The sequence below is a fragment of the Mustela lutreola genome, chromosome 7, assembly GCF_030435805.1.
Source record: "Mustela lutreola isolate mMusLut2 chromosome 7, mMusLut2.pri, whole genome shotgun sequence".
Lineage (NCBI taxonomy): Eukaryota > Metazoa > Chordata > Mammalia > Carnivora > Mustelidae > Mustela > Mustela lutreola.
The window spans coordinates 51,949,540-51,963,439 of record NC_081296.1 but is presented as its reverse complement, the minus strand read 5'-3'; the positions used below and the strand labels follow the sequence as shown (position 1 = coordinate 51,963,439).

Sequence of the window (13,900 nt, the reverse complement as noted above, 5' to 3'; positions counted from 1 at the left end):
TATCAAGACCTACAAAATAGAGGCTGCCCAGTGACCTGGCCCAGGTCACAAATCTGAACCTACTTCAAGGGCACCTGGGTGGCTCAGTCAGTTAAATACCTGCCTTCAGCTCAGGTCATGATCCCAGGGTCCGGGGCTCTAACCCTGCTTGTCAGGTTCCCTGCTCAGTGAGCATGGTGTCTGCTTCTCTCTCTCCCTCTGCTCCTCACTGCTGCTTGTGTTCTCTCTTTCTCTCAAATCTATCTATCTATCGATCTATGTATATAAATCTACCTCAGCCTGCACTTATAGGAACATACACCAGTGACAACCTAACACACATTCAGCGGTACTAACTGCCCCTACCCTAGAAAACAGAACCTGTCCACCTTACAAGGAAATTCCCCTAGCAGCCAGTCCTGCCATTTCTGGGTTGTTGCTTTTGGGTCTCTACAAAATTCGTTCTTGCCCCAAATCCCTCGAGAAGAGTGTTCAACTGCTTTGAAGGGCTGTAGTCCCTCCATCCAGGAAATTTTTTCTTCTGATTAAAGGACATCAAACTTACTACCAAACTGTTTGCGTTTTGGGAGCACCTGGCTGGCTCAGTCAGAAAAGCATGTGACTCTTGATCTTGGGGTCATGAGTTCAAGCCCCATGTTGGGCACAGAGTTACTTAATTAATTAGTGTTTGCTTTGTCACTGGGCAGTGTCCTATGCACCCTGATAGGAGACAGTGAAAGACACCTAACCCCTGGTTTTCTTTCCCCAATCTAATCATGAGAATCTAATCATGAGAAAAACATCAGACAAACCGGAATTAAAGGACAGCGTACAAAATGCCCTACTGGAACTCTTCAAAAGCGTCAAGGTCGTGAAAAACAAGGATAGACAGAAACTATCGCAAGATCAGAGGAGAGTAAGGAGACAAGATGACTAAATACTTCATAGGACATTCATGGGAAAATTGCTGAAATTTTCATGCAGTCTACAGTTTAGTAAAACTCTAGATATCACCATTCCCTGGCAAAGCAGAGTCAGGTAAATAGCAGGGAAAAAAAACTCCAGGGCCAAAGGGACTGTGGCCCAGCCATGGCCTGGCTCAAGGCTCCTTTGCAAGTGGGCTGAATACCTCCAGGGAGGACCTTGAACAAGGGACAGAAAGGTAGTCGGAGGGACCACTTGCAAAGATGGCTACAACTGGGGCGCCTGGGTGGCTCAGTGGGTTAAACCTCTGCCTTCGGCTCAGGTCATGGTCTCAGGGTCCTGGAATCGAGCCCCGCATCCGGCTCTCTGCTCTGCAGGAAGCCTGCTTTCCCTTCTCTCTCTGCCTGCCTCTCTGCCTACTTGTGATCTTTCTCTCTCTGTCAAATAAATAAATAAAGTTTTGGGGGAAAAAAAAGGCCACAACTATTTCTCCCACCCCTGGAAAAACCCAAAGCAACAGGATTGTGCTACTCTACCCAACAAGGGGAGTGGAGGGGATCCAATATTCTCCATCCCCTGAAGCCAGGCTGGCAAGGCAATGGGCTCCGAGCAATAGAATATGGTGGAAATGGTATCGTGACTTCCCAGCTGTGGCCTCAAGAGACCATGCCCCTTCCACTCTTGCATTCTTTCATCATTGAAAAAAAAAAAAAAAAGCTCAATTTTTAAGTAGAAGTTAATGAAAACAGAAATGTCCTTTTTTTCCTCCACTTTGAATTTTCTCTAAGGACCCGGATTGAGAATTCCTGGCTGACAGCTCTGGTCCAGAAATTTTGCGTTTTCATAAGGACCATTGACCCCCGAAAAGGTAAGACACCAGTGCTGGGATCCCTGGCACTCTGACTCCCTGGGCCTTCCTTCCTCCCGGAGCACCCGGGTGAGCAGCGCGGGAGCACCAGGCTCCCTAACATGCAGGCACTGAGCCAAACACTTTACACACAACACTGAGCTGCTCCCCCAGCTCAGAGGTGAGGACTAGCACCCCCATTTTCCAAGGGGAAACTGAGGCTCAGGATGCTTACGTAATTTGCCCAAGGTCCCAGGGTTTGGCAACCAGAACTTTACTCCTTCCGCCTCACCGCACCACAAGGGAGCCAGGGCCGAGCGGGAGGTGGGAGGAAGGAGGCCCCAGCCTCTCTCGTGAAATCTTCTAACCACCCTCTGAGGGTGTTACTTTGATTTCTCCTGTGTGAATAAGGAGGCTGCCCAGAGGGACAGGGACTGTCCCAACATAATAGAGTGGTCATGGGTCAGGGGCACTAGAAGAAAGAGGCTTTTAATGCTGACAGGAAAGGCACCCGAGCACCTCTGCCAGCCCCAGTGGAAACAGCAAGTACCCCAACTTCACAGGCTGAGTTCAGCTGGGGCTTCTGGAGGGTCCTCAGAAGGTGGGGCAAGCTGGGACGGCAGAGCCATGTGGGGAGAAGGAGGGGGAAGAGAGGGGGGTAGATGGCAGAGGTGGGGGCAGGCCAGTGCAGCAGGGCAGGGGAACAGAGGGGGCAGGGACTCGGAGAGCAAGGGGGCTCCCCACTGAGGCCTTACCTTGTTCTCACAGTGGATCTTGGCCCCAGAGTTGACCAGGATCTGGAGGATCTGTAAGTGGCCGAACCAGGCAGACAGGAGAAGCGCGTTCATCCCAAACTGGGGGAGAGGACAAGGGGGAGGAGTTGAGGTGAATGTGAGCAGGTGTGGCTGTGCCACCTGGGCCCATGTCTGCACTGAAAATCATACAACCGTAAGGGACCATAAGTGCCACCCAAGCCAGAGAGTCGCTAAGCTTAATGAACGTAAAAACCATGGCATTTTTTTATTTTTTAAATTTTTGAAAAGATTGTATTTATTTATTTGAGAGAAAGAGAGAGAGAGAGAGCTCACGAGTGGGGGTCGGGGTGGAGGCAGAGGGAGAGGGAAGAGCAGATTCCCCACGGAGCAGGGAGCTGGACACAAGGTTCAATCCCAGGACCCTGGGATCTTGACCGGAGCAGAAGGCAGACACGTAACCAATTGAGCCACCCGGGTGTCCCTCCGTGGCATTTTTTTAAGAGGCTGAGACACTATTGCAAACTTTTGTTTTTGCTAAATAAAATTTTAAAATAGGGGTGCCTGGGTGGCTCAGCCGGTTAAGCATCCAACTCTTGATATCTGCTCAGGTCATGATCTCCTGGGTCATGAGACGCCCACATCAGGCTCTGTGCTGGGTGTGGAGCCTGCTTGGGCTTCTCTTGCTCCCTCTTCCTTAGTCCCTCCGCCACTCATGCTGTCTCTGGATGGATGGATGGATGGATAAATAAATAACAGCTACCATCTATTCTCCCCATCATTTAATAAAGAAGGAACATTTTAACATAAAAAAATTGGGGAGAAACTAATCTCAGAGTATGCTCTTTGCAAATACAGCTTCATGAAAAACATACTACATTGTTCTTATTTTCTGGTTTGCTGTGGCTGGTGAAGACTGGTGTTTGGGAACCACTGTTTGACTCTCCTATAGGACAGCCTCCAGGCGGATGGCTTGTGCCTGCAGACAGGCACTTCTGCAGGCACAAGCCATCCGCCTGGAGGCTGTCCTATAGGAGAGTCAAACACTGACAAACACTGCTCACGGTAATAAATTCCCTCCTTACTCTGCACTGAAATCTGCATCCTTGCGCCTTCCAGCCCACAGGCCCTTTGCGCCCATTGAGAGAATGTCTGGGCCCTTTTCTGAGGGTGGCCCGGCACCTGTTTGCAGGATGCCTTTCCTCAACACCTGTGAAGTGCTCCAGGATCTTGAGAGCCTCTGCACTGACCTCTGCCCTCATGGGTTCTGCCTATGACCCCGCACTGGGGAGAATTACAGCGACTGTGGGCTGGCTGGCTGAGGGAAAGCATGAGTACTCACAGGGCAGAGTCCACAGGGAGAAGCCCACAGGAGCCAGGGAATGAAAAGGGTCAACGCTCAGGGCTGGCTGGGGGAGGAGAGTCGTGGGAGCCAGAGCTTCCTGCCAGTGGGAACCCCAGGGAGATTTCCATGTCCTAGTTCCAAGAACTGTCCAGGACAGAGCCCTGTGGCATATCCCTTAAGACCTTCCCCCAACAGCAGGATCTCCCTCTCTTGTTACCCCTCCACCCTTCTGTTATCTAAAGTAGGCATGCCCATCAGCTTTCTTAGTTTTCAAAATATACTTATTCCTTAGTTTTCAAAATATACTTATTAGCGTCTGCCTTCGGCTCAGGTCTTGATCCGAGGACCCTGGGATAAAGTCCCTCATCGGGCTCCTTGCTACGCAGGGAGTCTGCTTCTCCCTTTCACTCTCTCCCTCTGACAAATAAATAAGTAAAATCTTTCTTATTTATATGTAATATATATACTTCTATTTGCAAAGGAAACAGAAGATTTATAAAAGCACTGTTTCTTTTTTTTTTTTTTTTAAGATTTAATTTACTTATTTCAGGGAGACAGTGAGAAAGAGCATGAGAGGGGAGAAGGTCAGAGGGAGAAGCAGACTCCCTGTGGAGCTGGAAACCTGATGCAGGACTCGATCCTGGGATGCCGGGATCATGACCTAAGCCAAAGGCAGTCGCTCAACCAACTGAGCCACCCAGGTGGCTGTCTCTTTCTGTCTCCGGCATATCTTTTTTCCTCACTTATTCTCTCAAGGAAGAAATCACAGAGCACAGCAGTGATCATGGAGGGACTCCGTGGGCAAAGGCCGGTTGCATGAGATTCCAGTATTTTATCAGGAAACTCAGGCTAAGGATCCCAGACATTTTTATTCTAGAGTCACCTCTAAATGAGGCCCAAGCAAATGCAGAGAGATGGGGCAGAAGTGGGAAGGTAGATGTTGCTGCCTCACCCAGAGCCCCAGCTGGTCATCAAGTTCTCCCTCATGCTGGGGCCTGGGAGCAGAGAGAGGCCAAGGCAAAGAAGAGTATTTCCGGGAAAGGTATATCTCTGCAGGAAGTTTGTAATTCTTTAAAAAAATGTTTGATCCAGACTCTTAAATATATTCCTTTCCCTAAACCTATAGAGATGATCTTGTAGACCCTGTCACTGCTCCCTCTCAGCACGGTGTTGCCTGTCAATTTGTTAAGTAAGACTGTCAGTCTTCTTCTTCTTTTTTTTTTTTTTTAAGATTTATTTATTTATTTGAGAGAGAGAGAGAGTTCACAGGCAGAAAGGGCAGGGGGAGAAAGAAGCTTAAGCAGACTCCATGTGGAGCACAGTCTGCCACAGGGCCCAGCTCAGGGCTGACTCACCAGCCTGAGATCAGACCTGAGCGGAAACCAAGAGCTGGTTGCTTAACCCACTGTGCCACCCAGCAGCCCCAGACTGTTCGTCCTCATCCAGGTCGCTGGTTAAAGCCTTAGCCAGGCCACAGCCTTGTGGCATATCGTGAGAGTTCCCTCTCCTGATGGCTTTATTAATAAGTCCTTTATCGGGGCGCCTGGGTGGCTCAGTGGGTTAAGCCACTGCCTTCGGCTCGGGTCATGATCTCAGGATCCTGGAATCGAGTCCCTCGGCGGGGAGCCTGTTTCCTCCTCTCTCTCTCTGCCTGCCTCTCTGCCTACTTGTGATCTCTCTCTGTCAAGTAAATAAATAAAATCTTAAAAAAAAAAAATAAGTCCTTTATCAATCCATCCAATTATCAGTTCTACAGCCCGCCTCTCTCTCTGTTCACATGGTATCCTGAGGGACTGAAAAGGCTCTCTGAGAACTACAAAACTCTAGAAAATGGAGAGATCTTTAGGGCTTTACAGGGGGAAACTGGTCTGTGTGTGTCACTGGCCCCTGAAGATGGATTCCCTGTCCACCCTGCGTTCTGTGTTTGCAGATCAGCGCACCCTCCACCATGACCGTGGACTCAGACCCAGAGGGAGGGCTGGTGCTCCTCCCCGACCCTGGGACACACAGACAGACAGACACGCACACAGGCACAGGGGCGCCTGCATGAGGGTCCCATACCGCATCCTCGTCGTCCACAGCAGCCTTGTGCTCCAGGAGCAGCCGCACAGCTGGCTCGTGCCCGGCGCCTGCAGCCCAGTGCAGGGCCACCCTGCCTACCTGCCAGGAGGGACAGGAGAGCTTGAGGCACCAGCTGCCTGCCTGGCCAGTCCCCCACTCCCCCCCCCCCCATCTCTCCAGCTGCAGGACAGCCGATCTGGTGGTGACACTCAGGCCCCCTCCTCCTCCTCCACATGGAAGCAGCTGAAACGAATGTAGTCAGACACCATGACTACACCCATCCATCCCCCACTAAAACTTCAGAGCTTCCCACAGCTCTTGGGACAAACTCCTGACCCTAGGCCCTGCCCACCACAACTCAGAAATGCCAGACTACTCCCCATTGCCCTGTCTTTGCTCCTGCTGGACAGCCACTTGTCAGAAGATTACTGCCCTAGTCCTTGAGGGCCCCCTGACTGCCTAGGTTCTGTCCCCTCCTTCCTTCAGAATGGGCTGAAGGGGCCTGATCCTGCACCCCATGGTGAGACCACCCTGGAAGTCATCACGGTCTTTGGCCTCGGCACATCTGAGCAAGACTGGGGGAATCCTGCCTCCACCAGCCCACGAACCATAGTTTTTAGCTTATCAGGGGACAACAAAAGGAAACACTAATTTTCTGTGTGGTCTTTCTTCCTCAGAGCTTCTGCCCCTACTGTCCCCTCTGCCTGTCTTCACCTGGCAAAAATCCCACTTCCTTGAGAAGCCTTGCCTGACTGCAGCAGGGGGGCCGGGCTCCCTCTGGCCTCCACATGCTCTCAGCTTATCACAGTGGGAATGAACTGTTTGTGAGACTCTGTTCACTTTGTCTTCTCCCCAACCAGTCAGCTCCAAGAGTGCAGGAACCACATCTGCTGTGGGCTCTGCTTGGTCCCCAGCACCTAGCACAGTGTCGACCCAGGGGGAGCCCTTTAGTATAACTGACTGACCGAATGAATGAATGAATGAATGGACGGATGAATGAATGGATCTGGCCTTAGTATCCTGTCATCCTACAAGTCCCTGTTTCTGTGCAAGTGTTTGTCCAGTGGATACTGGGGCTCCAGTTATGAATAAAACGCTGTTTTGTATAGTGACTTGCTAAGGTGACTTGCTATACTCATCTGTGTCTGTCTTGATCTACAAATAGGACCGACACTTCCTGCCTCCCCCACCTCTCCAGGGCTGAGGGACGACCACCAGGAAACAGGTGGCGGAGTGCTCTGAAAACCAAACCGCACCAGATGCACCTGAGAATTCCTGTTACTATTACTGAGCCTTGGACAAGCTCGGAAGACCCAGGTAACACACCTGTCATGTCACCCCATACAGAGCAGCCTCTGCTACAGTCAGGAATCCTGCATCCAACCCCTTCAGCCTCCACTGACCTCCCACCCAGGCCAGCATCTCCTCTAAGACAAGCCTGGAACCCAGAAGCTCAAGGAAGAGAGAAGCTACCCTGCATGGCACCCGGGCCTCTCACCAGTATCTCCCCCACTACCCCGCCCCTGTCAGAAGGAATGGCTTTTCTCCCCACCTCCTCCTCCAGCAGGGCTATGGACCACCCCAAGTGTAGCCTGCCCTGCGGCCTGATCCATGGGCTGGGTCTGCCTCCCTACCTGGTCTTTGACCCCTAGGGATCACCTAGCCCACAACAGTTTTACACACTCAGTGGGTGCTCAGAAAACTGAACTGCTAAATTGCTTCCTTGCACATGCTCAGCCTCTCTTGGTCTGGCCTCTCATAGTCTTGGACTCCTGGACTTCTAATCACGGGCACCACTCCATCTTTGTTCCTCCAGGCTTCTGCCCCTCTCTGTCCATTTGTCTGTCCATCTGTCTCCTGGCCTTCAACCCCTGCCCTCCTGACTCTAATCTTTGTTCCTTGGGTGTGCCTTTCAGATGGGTGACAGGAGTTAAGAGTATGAGATCTCAAATTGCCCAAGCCCAGCTGGGAGGCCTAACCCTGACCTCAGGTAAGACCGCTAAGACCTTGAGACAATGTGGACAATCTGAGCCTCCCCCAAGTTAAAACATGCAAATGCTTCTGCCTTGGGCTCCATGAACTGTTTCTCCCGTGTGGAATTGTCACTGCGATCACTGCGGCAGGCACTATTCCTATCCAAGCCTCCCGATTGGGAAGAGCCCCATTACGAACGTGGTTTCTGGCCCTGACGTTGACTCTCCTCTCCATCAGTTCCTTCATCCTCCCGATGTTGTTCCGTCGGGCGGCCTCATGGAGCTGCCTCTCCATAGGAAGCACTAAGGGCAGAAAAGGGGATGAGGGATGAGGGGCAGGGTCCTCACACGGCGCGAGGAGGAAGGGTGAACAGCTCCTCCCTGCCTGGAATGTTTCCCTTCCAGCTCGGACTCGGACTCAGGTGGAGATGCCGCTCCTCCCTTCGGATGTTAGGGACTTCCCCAGACAAGCTGCTTTTCTTCACTAATTCACCCCAAGTCCACATAACCAGGACTTAGCAAAACCCTAAAGATGGGACAGTAAGACTGTCCACGGGAGCCAGGTGTGTGCCCATCACGGCCCACAGAGGTCCCCCATCATCCAGTTTTCATGACCCCAAGAACAGCTCTTAAGGAAGGGATGGAATTCATTCCCACTGGAGTTAATAACTACCTTTTCTCTGGCTGTGTCCAGTGAAGAAGGCAGCCAGGAGGTACTGAGCCACCTACTTCATCAGGCTCGGGCAAGGCCAGAGGCACGCTCACCTGGCTTCTTTGTCCTTGTCCCTCCATTTCTTCTCCCTTCATCCCCAATCCTGACCAGCCATCACCTCTCACACACAGCCGTGTGGCCCACCCTGACTTGCCTTCTCTCAGGGCTCCCCTTGCCTCAACACTGCATCATTACCTCAGACTATAGAGAGCTCTGAGGTCTGCCAGGGACAGTGGTGGGTTCAGAGGGTGGTGGCCAGGCCAGGAGGACCCAGGCCTGGTGACATCCTGGGCTCATCTCACCAGACCCCCACACTGCCATCATCCTGACTGCTCTTGGCTTGTGAGCATGTCTGGTGTTCTTGGCTGGACCGCAAACTCCTTGGTGACCTTGGCCACATCTGACCTTTGCTGACCCACCTACAGCTCACAGCAGGGAGGGATCCATAAAACTCTCTTTCCATGAGTGACACATAACAGACTAATAGATGCCTGTCCCTCCCCCAGAAAGGCTTAGACATACTAGCACAAGGCACAAATATTTGCTAGACCTTTGCATGGTCATTACAGGACAGATAATCTGTGGTCTGATTGCTGCCAAACCCACATCCTGTGTGTCTGGTCCAATGTGAATGTCCAGATTCAGCCCCTTTGTATATCTAAGGAGAGGTGTCCAGTGTTTGGGCAGGGAAGGCTAGCATGAGCTCAGTGACAGATAAGCCTGCCATCCATTTTCCAGATATGCTTTCCAGATATGGAGAGGGTCTTGGGTTTTTCGAGGCCTTACAGATACAACCTAGGGTCTTCGGGAGCTGCTGGCCCAGGGCAATCACATGGCTCTAGGTTCAACTCTGGCGAGTCACTTCCAGGTCTCCCGGCCTTGTGACTTAATTATCCTGTGGCTCAGTTCCCTCATCTGCAAAATGGGGAACGTGAGCTGCCCTGTAGGATTGTAGTAATGATTAGATAATAAGATATGAAAAGCCCCTATTATGGTATCTAGCAAATAGTGCCAACATCATCATCACTATGAATCCTGTAAGGTAAAGGGTCAGAGAATACATTCTGGTGTCCCTCCAGCTGGGGCTTCCTTCAATTCAGGGTCCAAGAAATCCCAACCAAGGAAAGCATCCTCCCAAGCCACCTCCCTACATTCTTTTTCTCCATAGCACCCCTTACCACAGACATATGCTATACTTACATACTTAACTAGGTTCACTGTCTTCTCCCCCTCCCCCACTGTTATAAGCCATGACAGGGGAGATTTTTGTCTGATTTGTTAACTGCTGTATCCCCAAATTCGGGCCCTGGCACACATCTGTTGAATGAATGAATGACATACAAATCATTAAATCTCTTCAGGGGCCTTTCAACTATAAGATGCTCTCCCAGTTAAGACTCATTAGGCCCCTGGAAAATCAAACCACAAGCTCAGGTAAATGGTGGGAAGGAGGCACTGAGCGGAAGGCAGCTTCAGGTCAATATTTCAGGGGAGTGAGAAAACACCACCTTCCAAGTGCGGTCTCCATTGCTAGCTCCGCCCTTTCCCACCTCTAAAGAGGATGCCTTTCCTATAGGGGAAGAGAAGGCTCTACTGGAAGAATCTCTCAAATACCTTCAGGAAGCACTAAGTCCTGAGCTTTTGTTTCCTTAACCTCTTGGCTGAACAACACCATGATCCAGGTTGGGGAAAAGAGCTCCACTTCAGGTGTGAGCTTAGAGAAGCGGGGATTCTGGTACCCACTGTGCCACTTTCTAGCAGCAGGATCCCAGGCTAGCCATGTATCCCTTTGGAGGCCTCGGTTTCTTCAGCTGTAAAACTGCAGGAAGGTGAAGAAAATCATCTGTAGAGATCTCTTCCAGCTCTGATTCCCTTTCTCTTAGCTGAAGCCTGGAAGTGGCCTGGTTTGTGTTGGCAAACGGGCACTGAGTGTGAGTGAGAGCAAGCAGACCCTGCAAGGCACCAGTGAAATCAGGCGTAATCTCTTCCCTTCCATCCACCTCAACCCATGCATCTTCTTTCTGTCCACATCCAATACACACTGTGCTCTGGCCTTGGAGACCTTTCCCATGCAGCCTCCTCTGCCCAGAATTCCCTCCCACACATCCCAATACTCCATAGCTGCACATTCTTTATGGGCCACTCAAGTCATCCTCTGACCCAGGAAGAACCCTGCACCCTTTGAAACAGCACCTCTATAGAGCCCCTCACCGTCCCCCACCCATCCCAGGGAGGACACTAGCCCAGTCCTCCTCCCTCTCTCCCAGGGAGTGCAGCCAAAGCCTCTTAGGCCGGCTGATGCCCACATGCCCACCGGATGCCACTACCCGGCCTAGAGGCCCTGGCACTGAGCATACTCCCTGAGGAATGCTGTGCCGTGAGCTCATCCCACCTGCGGCACACCACAGCTCCTCTGGTTTTCAGTTTCCCATGCGGTATAGCCTTCATTCCCCTACCCAACCCCAGCATTCTGGGAGAGCAGGGGCCTTCAGCATTTCTACCACTTAAAGGCTGTGTGACCTTGGCTAACTTATTTAACCATCCTGTGCCTCGGCTTTCTCTTCTGCAAAATGGCCATAACAATAGATCCAACCCGCAGGGCGTCTGTGAAGATCAAATAGCATCCCTGCCCTGGCTCCGCCTAGCACATAAATTAAGTACTCAATACAGGATCGCATGACCTTCTCATTCGCATAAACCTCTAGCTACTGTCTCCGCGGCGGCAGCTCCCTGCTCCTCGGACCCGTGGCGCCGCCGAGTCCCGGACGCGCGGCCAGTGTCCCTCCCCCTGGTCCCGTACGCGTTCCTCTGGACGCCATAGAGAAGCCCATGACCGAGGTGGCCGCGCGGACAGCGCCAATCGCGGATTCCTGCACCCCCGCGGGCGTGCGGGACTCCTCTGGGCTCTGCCCGCGTCCGCCCCCAGACCCCACCGCGCGGCCGACTCACGGCCGTCGGTCTCCCACGCCAGGGGCTCCTCCATGCCGCCGTTCCGCAGCCCAGGCGCGCGCTTCTGCCCCGCTGCGTGTCCGCGTGGGCGCGGCGCCACGAGCTGAGGGGAGGGGGCGCTGAGCAGGGGTCGGGACGCGGGGGCTACCGGGAGCGCGGAGGTGCGCGTGGCGGCCGCCTCTCCGGAGCTTTCGGTCCTGCCTGGACCCTGGAGCACGACGTGGGCGCAGCTGCTGCGGTCCCGAACCAGAATGAAGGTGCCTCCTCCGGCTCCCTCGACCTGCCCACCGCTCCGCGCCTTTCACACGGGAGGCCAGCGGAGCGGGGCCACTCCGGGCTCCTTAGGTCCCCGTAGGCGTGTCTGCCCAAGGAGCTGTCCCAGCCTCCTCGGCGCGTTCCTCTGGACGCCATAGAGACGCCTTACATTCGTGTAAGGCCTCCTGCAGGCCCCATCCTCGGCGCTCAGGAGCCTGCTCAGCTGCCACCAGACACTGAAAGTCAGACTCCACAGACACCCCAGCAAGCCTGTAAGCATATGAAGAGATGGGCAGATTTATTCATGATCAGAAAAATACAAGTTAAAATGACAATGAGGTATCACACCAATTAGACTGGCAAAATCAGAAAGCTGGATAATTCCAAACCTTGGCAGCAGCGAGGAGCTGTCACAGCCAGGTGGACGGATGGTGGGAGTTATTCTGGAAAACGGTCCCGTAGTCATGAGGGAAACTGAACACAGCGAACTTTGACCCTAGAATGCAGCTTTTCCCTTCCAGTCTCAGAAAAGGACATGTAAAAGGACATTCCTTGGGGCGCCTGGGTGGCTCAGTGGGTTAAGCCGCTGCCTTTGGCTCAGGTCATGATCTCAGGGTCCTGGGATCGAGTCCCGCATCGGGCTCTCTGCTCAGCGGGGAGCCTGCTTCCCTCTCTCTCTCTCTCTCTGCCTGCCTCTCCGACTACTTGTGATTTCTGTCAAATAAATAAATAAAATCTTAAAAAAAAAAAAAAAGGACATTTCTTGCTGCCTTGTTTCGTGGGGGCTGGAAGTTGAAGGAGACTTGAGCTTCTGCACTGAGGGAGTGGGTGGGGAAAGTGTGACTATGCAACTAGAGAAATGAGGAACCAGGATGCAGCTTGGGGACTGGGTGCGGGCTGGGGACACAGGCCCTGAAAGAATTCACCAAGGCAGAACAAAATAGAGAGAACTTTATTGGATACATTGCAAGGACAATAAAGGGGACACCACATGTGGTGGCAAGAACCTATAGTTAAAGGGCGGAGTGAGGAAGTATGGGGATGTATAGGAGTTTTCCCTTTTTTGGTAATTGTGCCTGGTTTTAAGTAGCACGTTGATGCCTTAGGGCTATTTGGAGGTGGGTGACTTAATGAGCCTGTCTGCATTCAGCCTGGTGGTCCTTGGGGGGGGGGGGGGGCTTTGGCCTTGCTCAAGCCTGTTATCTAAAAGCACCCTCTACAACCAGGTGTGTTCACAACACAGATTTAAACACCCACGGCTGAGCTGAAAAAGTACAACCCAGTGAGAACTATAACACAATATCAATAAATGCATACACACAAGACAATAGAGATTGCAAAGACACAAACAAAAAGATACACATTAAACATATCAGAATGGGTTGCACTTCAGACCCCTGGGGGCTGTCCATGTCTTCTCTTCTTTGCCTTTTTGGCTTGAAGGCGTTTACGGCCCTTTAGATTTAGGGATCCTGGAGTCCCAGGCATCTCTACCCCAAGACAAGGAACTATTACTAGTTCTCTGGTAATAATTTTCAGTCATTATTGTAAGTTCAAAGAGTCTTCCTGGAGGAGGAAGTATTTGGGATGGCCTTTGGGAATAATAACATAATGATAATAAGTAACGCTTAGTAAGCTTCAAGCTAAGCACTTTGTGTGAATTATCTCATTTTGTACCCCAAACCATCCTATGTGAAATGGGCATCACCATATTATGGAGACTGAACTGAAGCACAAGAGAGTAAATAATTCTCCCTACTCACATCGGTAAAGGGCAGAGCCAGGCTTCTCATTCAAGGTGGTCTCGTTCAAGAGCCAGAACCTGAGCATCCGGCAGGCTGAGAAGATTCTGATGGAGTCAAAGCCACAGGCATCAGGCAGTTTCTCTCTCTAAGCCCTGGCCTCCCAGATGGATGCAGAGGTGCCAGGGAGCGGGTGGCTGGCACACCTGCCCACTTGCCGTCAGTGATAGCCATAGCTCTGGGCTGGCAGAATGAAGTGGCTGCTGCTTTTTGCATCTCAACTAGGATACTCATATCTTGGGATACACAGTGAGAATGAAGAGTACAGGAAGCCATCGTCGGGACTTAAATTTTACACGAT

General features: G+C 51.9%; 1 protein-coding gene across 4 annotated transcripts in view; it reads right to left on the bottom strand.

Annotated features, from left to right (window-relative positions):
• The window catches only part of ANKDD1A (ankyrin repeat and death domain containing 1A), a 43,926-nt gene extending 31,991 nt beyond the window's left edge, over positions 1-11,935 (bottom strand). For 3 of the 4 annotated variants that reach the window (XM_059180796.1, XM_059180798.1, XM_059180797.1), the window contains exons 1-4: positions 11,691-11,935; positions 8,081-8,184; positions 5,909-6,007; positions 2,506-2,604 (exon numbers count right to left, since the gene is read on the bottom strand). In XM_059180796.1, the coding sequence (XP_059036779.1) occupies positions 2,506-2,604; positions 5,909-6,007; positions 8,081-8,176 (294 nt within the window). In that variant the 5' untranslated portion in view covers positions 8,177-8,184; positions 11,691-11,935. The remainder of the gene's footprint in view (positions 1-2,505; positions 2,605-5,908; positions 6,008-8,080; positions 8,185-11,690) is intronic. The other variant, XM_059180795.1, reaches the window with a different exon arrangement.
• Positions 11,936-13,900: the final 1,965 nt, after the last annotated feature.